This window comes from Synchiropus splendidus, chromosome 2 (assembly GCF_027744825.2).
Source record: "Synchiropus splendidus isolate RoL2022-P1 chromosome 2, RoL_Sspl_1.0, whole genome shotgun sequence".
Classification (NCBI taxonomy): domain Eukaryota; kingdom Metazoa; phylum Chordata; class Actinopteri; order Syngnathiformes; family Callionymidae; genus Synchiropus; species Synchiropus splendidus.
Window position 1 is genome coordinate 27,259,685 of NC_071335.1, and position 20,888 is coordinate 27,280,572.

The 20,888-nt window shown below is 46.3% G+C and overlaps 2 protein-coding genes across 3 annotated transcripts; both read left to right on the forward strand.

The window, feature by feature from the left end:
- The first annotated feature begins 269 nt into the window (after positions 1-269).
- LOC128753406 (general transcription factor 3C polypeptide 1-like) lies at positions 270-16,861 on the forward strand. 2 transcript variants are annotated; one of them, XM_053855089.1, is made up of 40 exons: positions 270-695; positions 1,827-2,006; positions 2,083-2,259; positions 2,326-2,469; positions 2,558-2,654; positions 2,721-2,844; positions 2,960-3,139; positions 3,313-3,428; positions 3,558-3,610; positions 3,684-3,988; positions 4,663-4,716; positions 4,794-4,903; positions 4,979-5,097; positions 5,174-5,327; positions 6,685-6,788; positions 7,069-7,199; positions 7,294-7,563; positions 7,676-7,812; positions 8,389-8,486; positions 8,566-8,662; positions 8,762-8,945; positions 9,024-9,114; positions 9,192-9,321; positions 9,383-9,464; positions 9,566-9,630; positions 10,115-10,223; positions 10,296-10,438; positions 10,503-10,645; positions 10,712-10,796; positions 11,669-11,784; positions 11,847-11,906; positions 12,276-12,369; positions 12,442-12,617; positions 12,743-13,264; positions 13,404-13,540; positions 13,651-13,755; positions 14,241-14,521; positions 15,294-15,757; positions 15,815-16,001; positions 16,533-16,861. In XM_053855089.1, exons 1-40 carry the CDS (start codon positions 475-477, stop codon positions 16,737-16,739), a joined length of 6,252 nt encoding a protein of 2,083 aa, XP_053711064.1. In that variant the 5' UTR covers positions 270-474; the 3' UTR covers positions 16,740-16,861. The 2 variants fall into 2 exon arrangements, with proteins under 2 accessions (XP_053711064.1, XP_053711065.1); XM_053855090.1 differs by having other exon boundaries at positions 4,797-4,903.
- A 247-nt stretch (positions 16,862-17,108) lies between these two features.
- Positions 17,109-20,785, forward strand: LOC128753410 (vascular cell adhesion protein 1-like). The gene is made up of 5 exons (XM_053855096.1): positions 17,109-17,969; positions 18,497-18,769; positions 19,240-19,563; positions 20,272-20,529; positions 20,622-20,785. Exons 1-5 carry the CDS (start codon positions 17,900-17,902, stop codon positions 20,780-20,782), a joined length of 1,086 nt encoding a protein of 361 aa, XP_053711071.1. The 5' UTR covers positions 17,109-17,899; the 3' UTR covers positions 20,783-20,785.
- The last annotated feature ends 103 nt before the right edge of the window (positions 20,786-20,888 follow it).

Below are 20,888 nucleotides of genomic sequence, written 5' to 3' on the forward strand. Positions count from 1 at the left end.
AATAGAAATAGGATCTACAATTATTGTGACGTGTCATAAATATCATTGTACGTAATATCGCGATGTCATGTAGTGTCATCATAGACGGAATTTTACTATTATAATTTACTGTTATAATTTTAGTTATAATTTAACAGTTATTATAATGAACTGTTTTCTTGACTTATTTTGTGTGTAACTCTATCAGATCAAAAGACATGTTTATTTAATTCGCGGGGTCTTACGTTGTATTTTCGACGTGATGCGTCGTGTCAAAGTTCAAAGTGACGTCATCAACACACCACAACACAAGCCTTCCTGCGGGAGAAGCGTAATTCTCTCTGACTAAATATACTGGTTTGTCTCGTATTTGCCGTCTGTTTTACAAAAGTCACGAGTAATATTGTTCGTAGTTTTAATGTGAGGTCAGTATTCTTCTGGCGAATGCTAATTCAGACGCTAGCTAGCTGCTAGCGCAGCTCCGTCTCCGGGGCGATGGACGCCCTCAGTGTGGTCCAGGATGAAGTGGCTCTGGAGGGACTGGACGGGATTACTATTCCAAGTCTGTGGATTCGACTGAGTAGCAGGAGGCAGCCCTTTGCCCTGAAGTTGGACGAGCTCACGAAGGGGTTCATTTGGCGGTATCTGGCCTCGAACACCGAGCTGAAGTTCTACCAACTTCCAGAGGAGAGAGACGATGTTGTTCTGTTTGACAGGTGAGTTTGGCTCGCAGCCACCAAAACAGTTCCTCCAAAAACCACAAACGAAGTTGTATTATGCGACTTAATCCCCCACAAATGTGAAAGCAGAATGCCGCCTGTATTTGGAGCAGGAGCATGGTTCGCATCGCCGGCAGTAACTCAGACCTGTTCCCGGTGCATGTTGGCCTCCGCCAGGGCTGCCCTTTGTCACCGGTTCTGTGCATTCTCTTTATGGACAGAATCTCTAGGCGCAGACAGGGGTCTGCGGGGATCCAGTTCAGGAACCACAGAATTTCATCTCTGCTATTTGCGGACGATGTTGTTCTGCTGGCCTCATCGGACTGGGACCTTCAGCATGCACTGGGGCAGTTTGCAGCCGAGTGTGAAGCGGCCGGGATGAAGATCAGCACCTCCAAGTCTGAGGCCATGGTTCTCCACTGGAATAATGTGGTTTGCTCTCTCCGGGTCGGTGGAGAGTTCTTGCCCCAAGTGGTGGAGTTTAAGTATCTCGGGGTCTTGTTCTCGAGTGAGGGAAAAGGGGAGCGTGAGATAGATAGACGGGTTGGTGCAGTGATGCGGTCGCTGTGTCGGACCGTCGTGGTGAAGAGGGAGCTGAGTTACAAGACGAAGCTCTGGATTTATCGATCGATCTACGTTCCCACCCTCAACTGTGGTCACGAGCTTTGGGTAATGGCCGAAAGGATGAGATCGCGGATACAAGCGGCTGAGATGAGTTTCCTCCGCAGGGTGGCTGGGCGCACCCTTAGAGATAGGGTGAGGAGTTCGGTCATCCGGGAGGAGCACGGGGTGGAGCCGCTGCTCCTCCACATCCAGAGGACCCAGCTGAGGTGGCTCGGGCATCTGATCCGGATGCCCCCTGGACGCCTCCCTGGGGAGGTGTTCCGGGCATGTCCTACCGGGAGGAGACCCCGGGGAAGACCCAGGACTCACTGGAGAGATGATGTCTCTGGTCTGGCCTGGGAGCGCCTCGGGATCCCCCGGGAGGAGCTGGAGGAGGTTTATGCAGATCGGGAAGTTTCCGAATGCTGCCTCCGTGACCCGACTCCGGATAAGCGGCAGAAGAAGGTGAAGGTGAAGTACAGTTTCCCACATACCTTATCTAGTATGTCTGTGATTCTTTTCCAGATTTGCGTATGAGGTGGTTGAAGTTAAAAGAAAGGAGATCTATCCACTTAACATCATCGTCAATAACAAGGATGGCCTGCGTGGTTCTTGTTCCACCTTCAACGAAAGAAAGGACGTGACACATGAGGTCCGCTCCGAAGGCCCAAGCCCCCTGCTCAGCTTGACTGAGGCGACTGAGAGGTAAAACACTTGATCACCGCTGTTGTTATTTTTGTTTGTTGACTCATGTAGAACTGTTTCATTGCTCGTGCTCCAGATATGGACGAAAGCTTGTTGTGGTGGCGTCTCAGTCGCTGCGACTCCATGCGCTGTTGGGTCCGGAGACTGATCCAGATGTGAAACTCAGCGACGAGTGTTACTGCATTTTGGAGCGCGTTGGTCGAGGCCGCTGGCAGGGGGAGGTGCAGAGCGACATGCATGGATCTTGGTTTAAGTAAGGAGCTTGCGTGTTTGTGTTGCGGCCTTTCAAGTGCAGGTATTTTAAATGGTGTCTTTGCAGACTGGACGCCAGGAAGTTTCACTACGTCCGGAAGGGACTGATCAGGCACAGACTGGTGGTCATGCAGTCCTACCTCATACGTCAGGTGGTCGGCCAACACAAACACTCCATCCTGCTGCTGCTCAAACGCTTCTATGTCAACAGGTCAGTTCGAGGATCTCTTCCTTCTATTCCTCCAGGGAAGCACCTGACTGAGCGATGGTTTCTGTTGACCCTTTGTGTGTTGTTTCAGGAGGTCCAAATACGATGTTCTGGCCGAACGTATGTCTATCTTCATGTCACAGATGCCCTTACAGTTTGCCACGTTTTTGTGCCTCCGACAACAACTGGTGAGTGATGCTCTTGTAGCAGCCATGTTTGTCAGTGCTTCCCAGTCACTGTTCGTCTTCTCTCAGCGATTAAATGAGCGAACACTGAAGCGCGTGCTGTGCGACTTGAAAGAGTCCAAGTGTGTTCAGAGCTGCAGGCTCCCGCTGGAGGACTTGGATAATGAAGGCGGACCTTGTCTCACTAAAAAAGGTAGACTTCATTTTGTATCTGATTTGAAATAACAAAAAAAAACAGAAAAAATGGCTGCCAGAGGCGTTTGCTGTGGCAACGTGACATATAACATCTCTCTGCTTCGTGCTGTCAGGAAACAAGGTGATGGTTCAAGGTTTTAAATTAGTAAAACCCTATGAAAGCAAATTTAACATGGCGGAGGACGACGACGAGGATGAGGACGATGATGAAGACGTGGGCGGCAAGAGAAGTGTTGTTCCAGCGGTCGGTCGATTCATGGAGATGGACCTGATTTCACAGAGTTATTATTACAGTAGGTTTGAAGCCTGTTCACTCCAAGAATCGCCAACATTCTGACTCACTTTTACATGTGTTGGAACCAGTCAAAACATGTTGATTTAGGTTATTGGTGATTATTTCTATGGCAGTTCATGCTCTTAAGACTTGTATAAAACTGAATATATTTTTTCTTTAACTGTTCTTTAGTCTTATCCTGTGGCACTAAAGGGATCCCCAAATCCTATGTGGGTGCAAAGATGAACATCGGTAAGCTGGAATCTCGCATGATCTGCCGAAGGCTAGAGAAGGACGGTCTCATAAAGGTGACTGGAGCTCAGAATCTTTCTTTATTAGATGTTTTTTCCCCTCGAAAACATGTCACCATTGCGTCAATCAAATATTGTGTTAAACCAATGCAATATTTGTGAAATTGATGTGCTGTCCTCTTTCAGGGTTTCATGGAAGACGTAGGTCGGCAGAGGATTACAAAGTACATCAGCCACAAGTGCGTCACTGAACGTCTGTTGCTTCTAGTTGATTGCAACAGTTTTCTTTATCTCGAGTGCTCTGTCTTCCAGCTGTGTGGGTGGGAGCGATCACCTACAGCAGTTTGCCAAAGAGCAGGAACGGCAAAAGCTTCTGTGCTCTGACATACAGTCAGCCAACACGTCACCTGAGGTGACGCGAAAGCTTGGAGGGAAAAGTGAGAAAACCCCGTCCGCAAAGAAGCCCAAAAAGCAGTCGCAGAAGGGGACGGAGAGGGCGAGTGTGGATGAGGAGACCAATGTTCCAAAGACACCAGTGAAGCAGCGTGGAAGGAAGACGCCTAAAAAAAAACAGGATCCTGAAGTGCAGGAAACAGGACAACCTACTGCTGTTGAATGTAAGATAGATTTATCCTAACTGAAGCTGCTGCGTCAGTTGCAAACCTCAACTCGTACCTGATTATAATGGCTGCTTCCCTGCAGTCACTTTACATTCATCATTTACATTCTGGTGGGCTTCTCAATCTGGACTCAGCAGGAAGTTGACCTTGAGGTTTAAACCCTCTCAATAGTGACTAAGATCATCTCGGTTCTGTGGTCATGACGGTCCTGTCCGGACTCAATAGGACCTTCCGGAGTGCTATTCAATAACAGACATGGCATGATTTGAATGTGCCCAGATGCACACTGACGCTCATGCCCAGAGACATGAGTGTGGTTGGCTCATTGCCAATGCAAGTCTATAGAAAGCTATAGAAGGTGGAGGTCACGAGGCCCAACTGCATAGATATATTTATTTCTTATGTGATTTGTGCGAACTGCTGCTGAAAAGTTCTTTGATGGTGGGACATTCTGGTTTAGTCCACAAGAGGTGTTGATCAGTCAAATGTTCGTGGCAGAATTGCGTCATCACTTTTCACAAGTACGAGACTGTCTGCGCAGATGAGTCAGTGCTTTGTGATCACTGTCAAGTAATTGAAAACTGTGATGCCCTTTTAGTTTTGACACTGTTCTTTGTTGTCACTTTCTCTGATTTGAAGACAATTAAAGACAATGTGTTTGTCTCTCTCAGGTGAAGCCACCAGCACCAACGACAGCAAGCAGAACCAGGCTGAGTCCAGATCAGGTGAGGTTGGGACATGGCAACCCTACTTCCTGTTTCCCCAGGCAGATGATGACAGTATTCATTTTCTCCTTGGTCAGAAGAAACTGAGGAGGAGAAGGAAGTTTTACCTCTGAGTGAGACTTCGTTAAAAGACTCAGACCCAGCTGGGAACCTTGTGACCAACGCTTTAGATTCTTTATCTGAAAAGGTTGGTTGAACTTGGCTGTTAGGAGTGTTGGAGTGCATTTGCGCCTGAATGTCTGTCTCTCCTCATTTGACACAGCTTTCAAAGTCAGCAAAAAAATCTCTGGATAAGTCCAAGGAGACGTACCGTGTTCTGAGACGGAAGAACATCATCATCGAGGCTGTCCAGAGCCTCAAAGTAGTAGAGGGCGTATTCCCGTCAGTATGAGCAACCATCACTGACTTGGTAAGTCACAGAGCCATATTCATCCATGCAGTCTTTGCTGTCCTCCAGGCTGCAAAAGATGGTCAATGAAGCAGAGCGGCTGGATGGATGCAGCTCCACCTGCTGCAAGAAAACCATCATGCGTCTTGTCATGACCCTAGCGAGAGAAGGTCTGCTGAAGATTTACTCCACCACTGTCATACAGGATGGGATCGCAAAGAAGGTACACCCATCTGTGATTTCAAATAAAGTAGAAGAACAAAACATGCAACTTGATGAACACTGAAAACATATTAAGATTAGTATTTCTGTTTATACCATTTCTAACCATCTTATAAAGCTTCTAGAGCAACTATTAAGTTAGTTAGTCCAATAGTTCACGCAGCCAAATGGATCCCAGATTTGAAATCCTCTCTTCAAGACATGTTTGATTCCTTCGCTGATGTTAATGCCCACAAGAGAGTGCTCTGCTGCGGACAGTGTGCAGGCAGAAGACTCAGCAAGTCCCTGCTAGTTGAGAGTAGTGCAGAAGTTTCTGCCTCTCATCTGTAATGTGATCCTTCTCACCTCAGAATGAGGCATGTTATGGTTAAATGTCATTGTACTGCAGAACGAGGAAGTACGGAGTGATTCGGGTTGAAATAGTGGAGACAGAAAACAATAAACTCCTGAAGAACTGTGTCCTGGATGCTATATTTCTAGTAATACAAGGAATCTTGACTTGGTTATTAACCTGCTTTAGTTGCCCATCTCTACAGCTTAGGGAACATCTGCAGTTTAATGCAGGGGTTCTTCACCTTTTTGATCTCTGGACCCACCTTTCCCAGAACAAATGGTCCCTGGACCCATTCAAGTAGTAGAACCAATTGATTACTCTAGATTTCATTCGGAATCAATAACCATATTTAATCTACTTACACGAAAACAACCCAAAACCTTGTGAAATGACATGAAACCGTGTGATCATCACTAAGATATTTGTCATCGAAAGGTCCAACCCGCAGCAGAACCAGGTGCAAGTCATATTAATCTTTTACTAAAGAAAAAAAGGGAAAAAAACACACTTGATGTGTGATGAAAAAAATGGAAAAACTGAATAAAATAAATATCATAAAATCATGACTAAATACCATAAAATAAAAATAATATATTTATGTTCTAATTAATTTTCAAAACTGCGTCAACAGGTGCTTTCATGAACAGTTCTTACTGTTGGGGGGCAAAATCACTTTCTTTGTCATTTTTTTTCTTTTCAAGAGCTTCTCCATAGTTGGTAACTATCACAGATTTGCAGCTGTCGAGTCAATTCAGTGACTCACTACTGCTACCAAAGGTGGCTCATGTATTAAAGCTGAGCATCTCGCAGCCCTCACGGCCCAAAGTTGTAAAATAAAAAACGTTTAGTGGCCCTCAGTGAGGCGCTCGTGGCTTAACCATGGGCCCCAGCGCTATGGTTAAGGATCACTCGTTTAATGGACATTTCCCCTGAAGATAAAAAATGTGACATAACTGAACTGTTATTTTTAGATGTAAAGTTAGTTTTATTGCTCTAACCTTCCTGTCTGTTCATCCACTTGCAGGTAGACATGGTCGTTCATCCTTCCATTGAGCAGAACGACCAGCTGGTGCTGAGTGTCATTGAGCAGGTTCGTTTCAGAATCTCCGGAGTGACAACGGCAGCACGGTGAGTTTGACTTGACAAGGTTTCCACTAAACGTGAGGCTTAGAAACAGAATTTTTGTTTTGTTAGCTGCATAAAGAAATAGAAAAGGAATTCGGTTTGAACTGGTTCAAAAGTTTTCAAAACCTGGCGAGTACAGTGGTCAGACCAGACTTTTTGCGATGCCTTCTTGGTGCCTCACTCCGCTGGGATGGCTCGCATCACTCTAGTCTGTAGCACCTTAGTGGCGGTCCTGTTCCACACTGATCACTTATGTGAATGCCTTGTCCTCTTTTCACTCCAGCTCTCAAGCAGAGGAAGACGCCAGCAACAAAGAATATTCAGAGATGACTGGTTGCGTGTTTAAATCCCAAAAGTGCATTGGCCCAAAGAAGCAAGAAGGCACTAAAGAAGAGGCATTCAAACCAACGAGAGGTTCTGTCTCTGCTGTGCATCATTGTCTTTAGTGTTGATAGTTACTGATGATAGAACAACTAACTGAGAATAAAATGATCCCCATCTTTTCTAGTTCCTGGTTTGGGAAGGAGTTTGGGTTTCCAGCCCAAGATGCACCGCCTGCATGTTGTCCATGCTTTCCTCTGGTACGTGATCTATGGCCAGAAAGCAGAATCTGGGTCCAACTCTGAAGATTCACAGACTGAAAACGAGTCGTTGGAAAAGACTTCTTGCGACTCCCCTCAAGTGGAGACATCTGACTCAGCTCCCTTGGAGTCAGCTCCTCCTGAGGAGAGTGAACTGCAGCGTAACTTGGCACCAAGTCCGAGTGAGAGGAATGGAGGTGAGAATGACGTTCAACCTCGGTGGCGTGAGTTCTGAAAATCTCTCCTTTCCCAATGGAGATGAAACTGTTCCTTTGGTTTTCAGGCGTGTCATTCTTGCTTTGCTTTCAGAGGAGGAGTCCTGGAAGAAGTTCATCCCGCCTCTTCGCTCTCACAAGGGTTACTCGTGGGGCTGGGCAATGATCAGTGACCTGCTCCTTTGCATGCCCCTCTCCGTCTTCGTCCAGATCATACAGATCAATTACACGGTATGTGCGTCATTTAATCCTTTATGACTGCACTACATATGTATGTGCATATCTTTTGATTGTAAGACTGTAGAATTGCAATAAATGTGCTGAAATATATACAAGTTAGATTTTCAATATCTAACATATACCCCACTCTACTCTGCGTTTCTCCCTGTAATTAAAATAGACAAAGAAACACCTGTTATTTGCAGCCTCATGACGTGATTCAAACTCTGAAATGGCATGTGTAGTCAAACTGAGATGATGAATTCAAACTATTTTTTTATATTCACAATAACAAACGTTCAGTCTTGGTCTCAAAGTCTTCAGAGAGTCATGTCCTGGTGTGACTAGCTGGTGTGGTAGGAGTGAGGAGCCTGGTGGTCTTCTCACTGTGGCTGATGGGTTTAGTTTCATAAGAAAAGAAAAAGAAAAAAAGAGCAAGAGACATGCTAATGCTGACGCATACTTCGAGTCACTTTGCTAAACTGATACTCAGTCCTTTTGTTGGTGGCAGTAGCATCATATATGCTGCATTAAGGTGCTGGATTTGTTTTTTTTTTTGGTTCACGGTTGTGGTGTTTCTCTGCCCAGGTTGATGGACTGGAGGATTATGTGAACGATCCCGTGAGGCAACACCATCTCATCAGAGATCTGCCTTCCCAAATGCGAAGACAGCTTCTCTACAAAAGGCAAGAGTCGCAGTTGTCGTCATGTTTTCTGTGGCCACTATCCGAGTGAATACTAATTCATGGGTTTTATTTTTTGAAGGAAATACATTTTCAGTTTTCATGAGAACCTTCAGAAGTTGACCTACATGGGTCTGCTGCAGTTTGGTCCCAATGGAAAGTTCAACGACAAAGACCATGTGAGTCCGACACAGCATCACATGAGAAAGATTAAATCTTAATGTCTCGTGTCTAACAACCATCGTGAATGTTTCTATTTCCACCTACTTTCGCGGCAGGTGTTTGTGTATCTGAAGCGCAACGCCACCATCGTCGACACCACCAGCTCGGAGCCGCACTACTGGCTGGTCTCCGAGTCTCCAGACAAACCCTTCGAGAAACGCCGTTATCAGTTCAACACTTTTCAGGACGTGGAGAACTTCTGGTTCGATCTGATGTGTGTCTGCCTCAACACACCACTAGGTCCATACACACACACTGACCGACTTCAAATGTCCACGATAGAGATGATTGATCAGCCCTGCCTCACCTGTGTTTCAGGAGTCATTCGTCATCAGAGGGGCGAGAACGAGACCTCTCCCTCATTCTATAATGACCGGAGCGTCTTTGTAGGAATGGCTCACCTACTGAAGTGAGTGCGGATGTGGTAACCACAGTGTGTCCGGGTTCCTTTCATTTCTCCTCCCTCTACTCCTCTCTTGGGTTCAGAGGCAGCCTCGAGGTCTGTGATGACGCCTCCACGCCAGGAGATGGAAAAGGTGCCGGAGGTTTGGACTCCGAGTTCTTCTCGCACCTGAAACGAAACTGGCTTTGGACCAATCACCTCCTGTCTGACAAGGTAGTGAGGAAGTCGGTGTCTCCAGGGTGAAGTTCAGTCACTCATTCTGTTTCTCTTTCAGAAGTCTTCGACTGCTGCTCAAAGCAAGATCCGATTGAAAAGCCTGATGAGTAAAAACCTCCTGCACTTTGCAACCAAAGCAGGTGAGTGCCGTTAAAGGGTTTGGTTCCGTCCTGGTCGGGGAAATGTTGTGTCTGAGCTGCTCAGTTTAAGGGTCTCTATTTGAATCTTTTCGATTCTCCAGGAAACTCTACAAACCCGTGTTATGTCACACCGAAGAAGCCTTTGGTCCGAGTAGAAGATGTGGAGGTTTGAAGTTTTACATGAATGTGACTTAAGATTGTTGGGAATTATGGCTGATGGTGTTTTAGACTTGAATCAGCTCATGACTTACCTGAAAGCACCGTCCTAGTGAAATAAGAGTTTGACATTTGTGCTTTACAATTAAAAATAGTCTATATTTTCCCACTTTCTTTCTCTTAAACTGGTGATCACTTGTGCTCTGGTATCAAAACTTTGCTCTCATGGTCGAGCATAAAACATGACTTAATATCATGGTATCAAAACTTGTAACAAATGAATCATACAGGATGAGCTCAAATCTTATCGTATTTGTTATTAATGTTACAAATAATAATGTTATTATTAATTAGAATTTTTATTTTTGGGATTTAAATTTTTGGCACCCCTGATTTTTTTTGCATTTCCATCACACATAATTCAGTTGTTAAATGGCTTGAACTGCTGTCGTGTCTAAATGAGATGAATCCAGCTCATCAACTTTCGTACTCAGGTTGCCTCTGAACCAGCCTCCAGGAACCAGCAGGTGGTTGGAGGCAAGCATCAGAAGAGGAAGCGGATGAAGAAGGAGGTCGTCAGGGTTCCACGCAAAAGGAAGAAAGGTCAGTTCGACAATGCAAGCTTAAACATTATCCACACACAAGTGTTTATGTTGCCCTGTGTTTTGTTTAAAGAAGCCAGAAAACGCCTTCCTGCTCACGATGAGGTGGACCACAAAGCTTTAAAGATGATGACCAGGCAGCGAGTCATCTGGAAGTTACAGGAGGACTCGGTCATTTTGCTGGGCAATGTGGCGAGCCACTTGCTCAATAGCAAGGTGAGCAGGGCAATGTCCACCACAGATCAGTCATTCGTCTTCATGAACGTTTCGTTTTTCACAGCTGAAAAAGCCCTTCATCTGGTATTGCGTCCTGAGGGACATGCTTCACGCGGAGCTGGCGTATTCTTTAGACAAAACCTCTCTGGCCGTCGGACGTCGATCACGTTACATCCTGAAGAATCCTCAGACGCTGCTGAACTACAGGTGACCAGGACACCAAGTGAAGGTGATGCGTGTTAGCTAAAGCTAATCTTCTCGCGTACTCTGCAGGATCTGTTTGGCTGAAGTCAGACAGGACGTAGGGCTGATGCAGCAGCTGGAGGAGAATCTCCCTGCGGACCCCAACAATTCTGACGTGTGTATAAGTTACTTCTCATTTACATGCTTAAGCTTTGGTTGCTCTGTAACTACTGCTTGATGCTTAATATTTTATATATGTAAAAGATCTATTTCATTATTTATCAGGGCTCTTAATATCATGGGAGGTTGGCATGGCGTTGCGTGGACTGCTGTGACAGTTCGATTATTTACTGGAGAAACTAGTTCTCTCCAGTAAAACAGTAAATGAAATGAATCTTATGTTACTGAGTGCTAATTTTTTGCAGCGTTTCTTCCTGGGTGCTGCGAGAGATGGTATTCTGGGAGTTTTTTTGCAGAAGGTGTTTTGAGTCGGACAAAGCTGGCAATTTCACTGCAGATTCTGAACCGATTCCAGGGTTGTTACTGAGTAGCACACTGGCTGCAGTACAAGTACTTCACACCATTGTGGCTCCAGAAATTACATTCACCTTCTCAAGTCTCATGTCGCGGACATGGGTGCAGCCGATCAAAACCTTGCAGCCCCATGATTAGGGCTGCGACTGGCCAATGTCTACTATGATCTTAAGATTTAATGATTCGCTAACATATTCAGTAGTCGACTAGTCGTGATGTCATCGTTCTCTTGGCACACTCTGCAGCAAGTGGAGAAATGGCTGAGGCCCAAAACGTTGAAACGTCTGGGACCAACCTAAATTTCACATCACATTTTGAACAATTGAAATTCAGATATAAAGTTTCAAAACACCATTTATTATTTCTGATTCTTTAAAAGATATGTATTTATATTTTATTCTCTTTACAACACTGCAATCACACGTGTTGCCGTGTGTGTCAACCCGTACACGTCTACACCAACTCGTGCCATGCAGTTGGACCTTATGAACACTCGCTGTTGTGTGGTCACAGGACTGTGCCAAAGCCTTCGCGGAGTACATCAGACTGCTGAGGCTCAGGTTCAGCTCCTTTAACAGTTCCTCCCAGATGGACAGAACGTTTGACACCAAAGAGCAACTTTTCTCCAGGTGACGTTTTTTTTTTTTTCCCAAACAAAGTAACTCTTTAACATTGATGTTTCTTCTCACAGGTTTCAAGTTTGTACCATTGAAAACAAGTGCAAGGCCCCATTGAAAGAAGTTATCAACAGGTGTGTGTGTGTAAAAAATGCTTCAATCTTTGTCGTGATGAGTTGTGAATATGCAAAGAATGTTGGGAATTGATGTCTAAAAATCATCAGTATAGCAAAAAGGTGAGCTCACGCTGTGATTCCATCAAGCGCCTAGATAGGAACTTAATGTACCAGAGAGAGAGATACAGGTGTCAGTGGGTGGAGATGACTGTGACAGAAGACTTTCAGTGAGAGTGACAGAGAAGCCTTGGTGATGACTGTATGGTGCTGAAAGATGAAAAGGCCATCCTTTGGCGCGACTAGAAAGGACTTAAATGAGGGACGGCTCATGTGGAGAACTACGTTTGCCATCTTTTCTAACCCCAGTGTTTTTCTTTTGTTCTGCAGCACCGCTGACATCCAGGCAATCGTTTTGCAGAACCTGATCCAGAGTACTCTGTCCATGAACAACTTCCAGATGAGGTCTTTGAGATCCTTCCAGGTCTGACCACCTTTTCAGTACTGTCCTGCATCTAGAGTCCAAACATGACTGTGGTCCTCGCTCTGCATTCAGACCTTCCACATGTACAGCCAGTACAATCAGGAGCTGCTCTGTCAAGTCTTCCTCCAGTGCAGGAAGAAAGGCTTGGTAAACCGCCGTCGTGTGGGGAAGCTGCCAGGCGGTCCCAAGAAGAACCGGGCGCTGCCCATCCTGCCCATGTCCTACCAACTCTCACAGACATACTACAGGTGCAGCAAATACAAACTGACTCTGCTGTGCAATAGCTTTAGAGAAGACTGAGCCGAGAATGAAGATGAAGCTTCACCTTCCACCAACGCTTTGATCAATGCTTTCCTTCCATTTCTCCTGGCAGGACGTTTTCATGGCGCTTTCCTCACTCGCTGTGCTCAGACTGCTTCCGCTTGTTCAAGGGCCTGACCATACACGAGGCGAGAGACGATCGACGCAGCCTGTCTTTCTACCACGAAACACATTTAAGGACCCAAGATGTGGAGGTCATGCTGAAGACCAAAGGAGACGAAGGAGGTGTGAAGAAGGACAGCAGACAAGAAGCAGCGACCTTAGATGAACCAGTCGCAGAGGACGGAGAAGAGAAACGTGAGACGCGGCCGAACACAGAGGCTGGTGAAGATGCGCCTGTCGGGAAGCAGGTGGACGGCTCTCATCCTGAAGAAAAGCAGGGCGGTTCAGACACCACCTCATTGGAGGAACCGGATCCCCCCGACATGCTGCTTTACTCGATGGATTCTCCTGGTGGATCCTGCTTGGCAGCCCTCAGCCTCATCAGCCTCGGTTGGGTGTCGCTGCACTTGTCCGTTCCCAAGCAGATGGTGGTGGTGGACAGCCAACTGGTGGACAAGGACGTCGTGAAGAGGTGTGTTGCTTGGAGGAGTGCTACTTCTGTATCATGAACTGCTTAAAAAACCAACCATGTTCCTGGATGAAAGAAGTCTAGAAGAACAAAACATCTGCACGTCATTATCATTCAGTGACAGTGAAATACTCTGTCCTAGCATGAACGTGCTGGAGGACGACGACAATGACGAGGACGACAGGGACGAATGTGTTGGGAAGAAGATGGAAGTGAAAGCCCACCAAGCGTCGCATACCAAATATCTGATGATGCAGGGATACTGCAGCCCCGGCATCGGTACCTTTACTGCCTCGCCATTTAAAACACGAACAACTTTGAACCGCTTTCTGTTTTGTTTGCTTGTAACAAGTGATCTTTCTTCATATGAGCGTTTTTTTTCTTTCCAGTCAAGAATCGAAACCTCAACACCAACGACAGCATCGTGGTGGAGTCCTGCATCATCAGGTTGCAGCTGAGAAACACTCCGACTCACCAAGTGTTCCTTCAGGACGGTGAGGACTCGTGCTGCGGCTGCAGGGGGAGGAACTGTTTCCACAAGATTCAAATACAGATAGGCTTGGGGTTGGTGGCTGTGAAGGTGGAGGCAACATGAGGAGATTTATTATAATTCTTAATTATCAATGAAGCATTGTATGACCTTTTTATTTATTATTTATTTATCATTTAAATTACATTTTTATTTTCCAGTGAAAGTGACAGCAGCAGACATGTATATTTCTCTTTACTCTCAATGTTTATCTGCCCTTCCATGATTGAAACTGCAGTTCAGGTCACACACCAAGCTGTTGTCACGTCTCTGATGGTCTGTAAAGTCAGCTCTATGACAAGTCTTCTTCAACAGTTAACGCTCTAGAGTGTTGCATTACTCTTCATATCGCTGTTGCATTCTCCTGAGTCAATGCTCCAGTTCAGACTGCATGTGCTACTCTCTGTGTTTAAGCTTGACTTACTAACATCGGCTTCTCCTCTTCATTAGATTTCGACCCCTCGTCTTACTCCAAAACGGGTCCCTCGCTGCTGCCTCCCTCTCTCACACAGTTCGTGCAGTCGTCCAGCTCCCTTTCCAGCGAAGAGCAGGACCGAAATCTGGTGGAAAAAGGCTACTCTGCTCAGGATGTGGAGGAGTGCGCCCTGCTGAGGCGCAGCCTGGACGACGCTGGTGAGAAGGGGATCGATGAAGAAGACTTCCTACAAGTTCACGCACAGCTACTGGAGCTGCAGGGTGGACGCACCAGGACCCTGCATCAGTACATGAAGGTGAGCTGCCCCGTCAATGACGGAGACATGTGTTACATGTCATTTGAGCTCAAGTGGAGATGCCTTCAATTTCCATTCAGTTTAGCGTCTATACAACTGTTTGTGTTTTTAGTAGGGGTGGGATTCGATAAAAAAAAATCTAATTAATTCAAAAATTTGTGATTAATTGATCTCAATCACAGTTTAATGGTTTAAGAATATTTGCCACGAGAAGCCACATTTTTCAGTTTGCATGAATGTGGTATATGACTGAATCAAATCATGGACCCACACATACATTTAAACAACAAAATACTGTTTATTTTGCATCAGTGTGACAACAGCACAATAAATCACCATGGTGGCTATATTCAAGTTTTGATATCACCTTATTTAAACTGAAGCTCTTTTAATGTCTTGAAAATATTAGAATATGAATTTCAATTTTATAAGAATTCAGAGCAGTGTAAACCCTGGCCATTGTGTAGCAAAAAACATGAACAAAAGCAGTCGGTTTGCTTTGGTTCAGGGAGGATTCCTCCATGTTTGTTGTTGTTGTCCTCATCCTAGCTGCCACGTGTCATGTGCATCAGTGGGATCAGTGGAGCAGGAGCTCCTGCACTGACAAAGGTTCCCTGTTGTCTGTAGAGCAAACTGTTCCATTAAATTAAATTAAAATGATTAAATGTGAGTAAAGTATTTTAACGTGTTAAAAGTCCCACCACTAGTTTCTAGTATTCTAGCAGGAAATTCTTTCCTCTGCTCCCATAATTTGACTTGTATTTGACGACAGGATATGCTAGATGATGGCCAGGTGCTGAAGGTCGGAGGCCTGTCTTACCGCTGGGTGCTGATGAAGCATGCTGAGCCGTGGCTGCTCACCATTCCCTCCAATAAATGGCAACCGCAAAGCAAGGACCTCCACAGAGTCCGGCAACCACGCAAGAGAAGCAGGAGGGAGGCCGACGTGCAGCCGGACGAGCCGCCACTCAAACGCTCTGCCCCCGGTGAAGAGGAGGGACCAGAGGAGGCTCAGGTGCAGAGTGAGGTAGCAGCTGAGGTGACAGAGACTGGCCAGCAGGGGCACCCCAGATCTACCGGAGGAGGTCAGGAGAGTGGCAGCCAATCTGTGGCCGACCGTGACAATCCAGAGGAGAAAGAGGCGATGAGTGGAGAAGCCGAAGAAAGTCATGAAGAAGAACCGGCGGCTGGAGGAACCAGACTAGAAGAAGCGCCTGCAGCTGCAGAGTCTGTCGAGTAAGTCTCCACTTTCCTCCGGCTTCTCCTCATGATGCTGACTCGCAGCCGTTGCAGGAACGTGAAGCGCTTCATCGGACGGCCCTGGAGGATGACCGACGGGAAGCTGAACCGCCCGGTGTGCAAGGGCATGCTGGAGGGAGTCCTGCAGCACATCATGAGCTGTCCCGGGGTCACACTGCAGACTCTGCTGGAGTACTACAAGAGGGTGGTGCAGCCTGTCGTCCTGATGGAGCTGCTGCAGGTAAGACTCCACTTTGGTATTCTGAGAGTATTGCAGTAAAGCTTCAAACAGTACTGCTCCTGCCGCTGTCCCCCAAACCCCCTGTGATGCTGGAGGAGGTACTGCTGCAGCACATGCAGCTGATCCTGCTGTAACCACAGTAATAGCAGAAGCTATCCATAACAAACATTCTGTGAGCTGCATGGGAAATCAACAATGTAAACAATAACCTTTACTCACCATCTCATATCACTACAGACCCTTCTTTTTCAACTAACACCTTGAATGTTATTACTAGTCATTGATCTGTACTGGGTACTGATTATTGCATCATTGACTTCAAGAACTGCAGTTATCACTTATCACTTCTCCTATTATGGCGACGGTAGGAAGCACTGTATCACCCACCAATACCCGGGTATCCGGGCAGTAGCAAAGATATCTGAAGGTTTGAGGCTGTAGTGGAGTGTAAACAGACTCCACTTCTCCGCCGTTGCTTCCTCGCCCTCCGGAGTCTCCGAGAGTCAGTCTCCAATGGCGTCTCCTTCACAGGCACTCGTCGAAATGGGTTGCGTCACCAGGAGGACCCTGGTCAAAAAACCCAAACCGACTTTGTTCAGCCACCGCTCAGACCCGAGTGAGCGGCAAGTGCTGCTCGAAAAGCCGGACGCCGTGTTTTACGAGCCAACCGTCAGCTGCTGCCTGCGCCTCGGCCACGTGTTTCCCAACGAACGCCACTGGAGCTACGTGACTCAGTGATGGGCGGATTGTTTCTGGTTTTACAGAAATTCTCCTTCGCTCTGTATGAATATTTGTCATTTTCCATCATGCTTCTTAACATTTCCTGAAATAAATAAATGCATTTGATTTGTTGTTCAATGTGTTGGATCTGGATTCATTTTCCAATTTCATGTGTTCAAAGTGATTTATATGGCAGCTTAACTGTTCAGTGTCAAGAACAGACGGCAACATGAAACGCTTGTTAAAATGTGTCCGTTCTTTTTTTTCTGAACTCAAACCGCCTCTGATCTCTGTCATTCATTTTTGCATTGATGTATGAATGAATGAATGAATGAATGAATGAATGAGGGATCGTCCGCCGCCTAATGGTCAGACACATAACTGCAGCCTCCCAAATCTTCCATTCATTTTCAGTGGCAGGACTGTGACCAGTGTTCTGTGTGTTAAGATTGAGACGCCTCTTTAGCCTTCTTTATATTTTTGTCTTTTTCCGCTGTTAATAATGTGAAGATGCAAGATAAAAACTTTTTTTCCTCAACCATTTATTCTGCGCAGAGTTGCAGTTGTGTTTCAGATGGATCTGGGGATCCGGGACGTCCCCTGTCGTCATGTCAGCTCAGTCTTTGCAGCTTCAGTTGGAGGAGCTTTCAAGGTGAATCTTTTCTGTTGTAGTTTCACTTTTGGTTCCGTCTGCGGTGATGCATTCTGCAACTGCTTTTCTTTCCGGTCTTTGCATGTTGTGCCATGTTGATCTGCCTGCTTTGTTATTGGTTTACATCTAACATTCTGAGTCATAAGACAGGTTTCTAGGCACGAATGAAATGACCCACTCTTCCATGACAGCATTATTATCGAGTGCTACATTATTGAGGACAAAGTTGCCCTTTTGAAACTGAAAACTATTTTCTATTCTCTGGAGTCATTTCCTTTTTTTTTTTTTTTTCCCCCTCCTTACGTTTTTCTACCCTAACTTTATTCCTTTGGTAAGATGTGTTGGGCGGTTGTTGAGAGCTCTCAGAGTGGGGCGTCTCCTCGTGGAATGTCGACACTGTGAGTGGCCAAAATCCCCTCAGCAGTTTGATCTGTTAGAGCCTGCTTTCCCCCTCACACGTGGGTAGTTTTACTTTCACTTGCGTGTAGTCACGTCCTGCATCGCCTCACTGCGCCTCGCCTCAACAATGTTTTACCTAGTTTTTGGGTTCATTTTGTTGAGCTCCGGCCACGACTTCCTGGTCTGTTCTCAGTGCGGTAAGTGTTTATAGATGGTTTATAGATGGATGAGACAGATAAAGGTCATCAATAGTTTTGGTTACAGCTCTGCGGTGAATGATATTGATATGAATGCCATTTGATTCTCCAGCTACAGTGATGTTTGTCACGCAGTCATGTATCTGCCTTGGAACTGAAGTTTCCTCTCTCACACTTTAATAGAGTCAGATTTATGACGCGTTTTTCTGATCTTTGAACGAAGAGGAGCCGAACTGGTCCCGACCATGTGTGTGTTTACTCAGTTCAGTTCAGTTCAGTTGTGTAGGTGTGTGAATGTGCTGATTCTTCAGAGAGATTGACCTCCCTCACCCCCGCGGCTTCCTGTTTATCAAGGGAAACACTTTACTGTACCCTCCCACTCAGCGCTCGGCCTCACTTCAAGAGTATATTCTCCCCCATGACCAGCTTATCCTTGCAGGACAGTGCCGTCCATCTTCTGAGTCAATGATTCCCGGCATCAGGGTTCAGGGCTGCTTCTAACCTCTCTCTTCCTGTCCCTGTACCAGTTCCGGGCTGTGCGGACAAGCCGCACTTCAGCACCAGCATCCTGGCTGTGGAGCTGGGAGGGCCGGCCAACGCCAGCTGCCGGCTGTGTCGCCACGACTGCTTAAACAGCACCATCTTCGGCCTGGAGGTGCCTGAAGGGAAGTTTGTGAAAAATGGAACTGAACTCGCCTGGACTGTGGACAGATTCACTCAATGGAAAGCAAACCTCATGTGTCACTACACTCTGAGCCACCGCAAACAGTGTTGTGCCAACCTGCCTGTGGTCTCCTATCGTAAGTCTCTCTTTAACACGCCTCATAAAGACGGGCCCGGGGTCACATCTTTCTTATTGTGATATTATCACACAGATGTGAACTGCTTGCCTCCCAAAGAAGGGCAGCACCACAGCCACCAGAGGGCGCCCTGAACCCCTCGCTGCTCCCAAACTGTTGTGGAGGCCCTGAAGTAGACATGAGTCCCTCAGGATTGTGACGAAAGAGCTGAGCCAGAGGAGAGTCTGTAGGAAGGCTTCCTCAGAAGAGTGTTACAGGGGAGGGAAATCTAGGCCTCTTGACTCTGGCTGCTACCCCCACAACAAATTCTTCAGTTCCCATTATACTTCACTTTAACCAGACATGTGCTTATACTTTTATTCTAGTTCCTGTATTTCCAGTTCCAAATCTGTTTTTTCAAATGAGTTGAAATTCCAAAGTTTGGATTTCCGATGAATCATCAGGTGACTGTGGTGTGTTCCTATCCACAGGGCCTCCACAGAACATCTCCTTGTCTTTGGAAAGTGGGCCGGTGATGGAGGGTCAGCGCGTGACTCTGCACTGCAGCGTCAGCGGTGTCGCTTTTGTCGGGTCGCTCAATCTGACCATCTACCGAGAGAATGCCTTGGTTCATCAAATGACCCGGAAGAGTCAGACTCGGGACCGTCGGGATTGGACTTCAGAGCACATCTTCAACGCCAGCAAAGAGGATCAGGCGACTCGGTTCTGGTGTGAGGCCGACCTGGGCCTGGAGGTTGGAGCAGGACAGCACTCTGTGGTGTTCCAGTCCAACACCATCACCGCCGAGGTTTACTGTGAGTGTGAGCCCCGGTCTGTCGCTGCTTCCACTGAGTCACAGCACACCTCTTCATCCTGAACCATCAAAGGACAAAGACAAGCTAGTTCACTGCTGAACACAGCTGATGAAAGGACTAAACTCTGAATTTTACCATTTGAATTTTTTAGACCATATTTTATTTATTTATTTTCATATGACTTTTTAAAGGTTGTATTTATTTATCAATTTATTTGAAATAGTTTTATTTTGCCTTTATTTCAATCATCATCAATTATCAACATTATTTTTAAAATAATTTTGGCATTATTATTTAGTATTATAATAGTAAGTCTTTATATTTTGACATGCAGAGTGCCATATTATAATTCTAGTTACTGAAGATCAATAAATAAGAGGAAACCTACTGAACAAGAAAAACAATGCCCGGTTGGGTCCAAAAAATGTGCATATTTATGAAGGACCAAAGTCCTCTGGGAAGGACAACACTAAGGTTGATACATTAAAACTATTTTTTGTTTTATTTTTAGATTTATGTTCGGTATTTCTTGTGTGTCTGCTTTTTTCATCTCAGTCAGTGAACTGCTCATGTTGTCATTGCGTTTTCCCACTTGACTTTGAATGTTTACCAGCCGCCACCATTTGGGCGCAGATGTGTGTGTTTGGTCATGATACCAAGTATATTCCATCTGGGAGACAGTTAACCGGCTTTCTGTTTTGTTCGCAGACAAGCCGCGGCTCAAGGGCCCTCAACAGTCCGTCACAATTACCCTGCGTGCCGGGGACCGACTCCAACTCAACTGCTCTGCGGAGGGGAACCCGGCTCCCAACTACACCTGGACTCACCAGGCCTCTCCTCACCCGCTCTCCCACGACGGCGTCCTCTCTGTGGAGGCGGTGACTTCAGGAAGTGAGGGGCACTACGACTGCTCCGCCAGGAACGCCGCTGGGGCCACGACCTTCAGGGTCACTGTGGTTGTTCAAAGTGAGCCATGTCATGATAAGATACATTTCACAAGTCTGCAGAACTGGGTTTGTCGTGAAGCAGCTGAGAACCTGTCTTTCCTTCCTCCACAGAGGACTACACGTACGTCATCATCGGAGTGGTGCTGGGCGCCGTGGCCCTGGCCGCCGCCATCTTCGCCGTCATATACACCCGCTACTACAGCCTGAACCGCACCGGGCAGTACAACCTGATCGATGTCTTTCATTTCACATGCAGCAAGACTCGTGACTGAGGAGAGGTACTGTGTGGGTGGTGAAGTCTCACCTCTGTGGCACTGTGGTTTCCTCCCAAGGTCTCAAAAGGTTCAGCTGTGACTTCTGTGTGTGTGTGTGTGTGTG

What these genes read in the sequence shown, in the direction of transcription:
- LOC128753410 (XM_053855096.1), top strand. Translation starts at nt 17,900, where the DNA reads ATGTTTTACCTAGTTTTTGGGTTCATTTTGTTGAGCTCCGGCCACGAC. An exon ending in CATCACCGCCGAGGTTTACT is followed by an intron (nt 19,564 to 20,271) that starts GTGAGTGTGAGC and finishes TTTTGTTCGCAG; the next exon opens with ACAAGCCGCGGCTCAAGGGC. An exon ending in GGTCACTGTGGTTGTTCAAA is followed by an intron (nt 20,530 to 20,621) that starts GTGAGCCATGTC and finishes CTTCCTCCACAG; the next exon opens with AGGACTACACGTACGTCATC.
- LOC128753406 (XM_053855089.1), top strand. Translation starts at nt 475, where the DNA reads ATGGACGCCCTCAGTGTGGTCCAGGATGAAGTGGCTCTGGAGGGACTG. An exon ending in AGAAGGACGGTCTCATAAAG is followed by an intron (nt 3,429 to 3,557) that starts GTGACTGGAGCT and finishes GTCCTCTTTCAG; the next exon opens with GGTTTCATGGAAGACGTAGG. An exon ending in ACAACCTACTGCTGTTGAAT is followed by an intron (nt 3,989 to 4,662) that starts GTAAGATAGATT and finishes TGTCTCTCTCAG; the next exon opens with GTGAAGCCACCAGCACCAAC.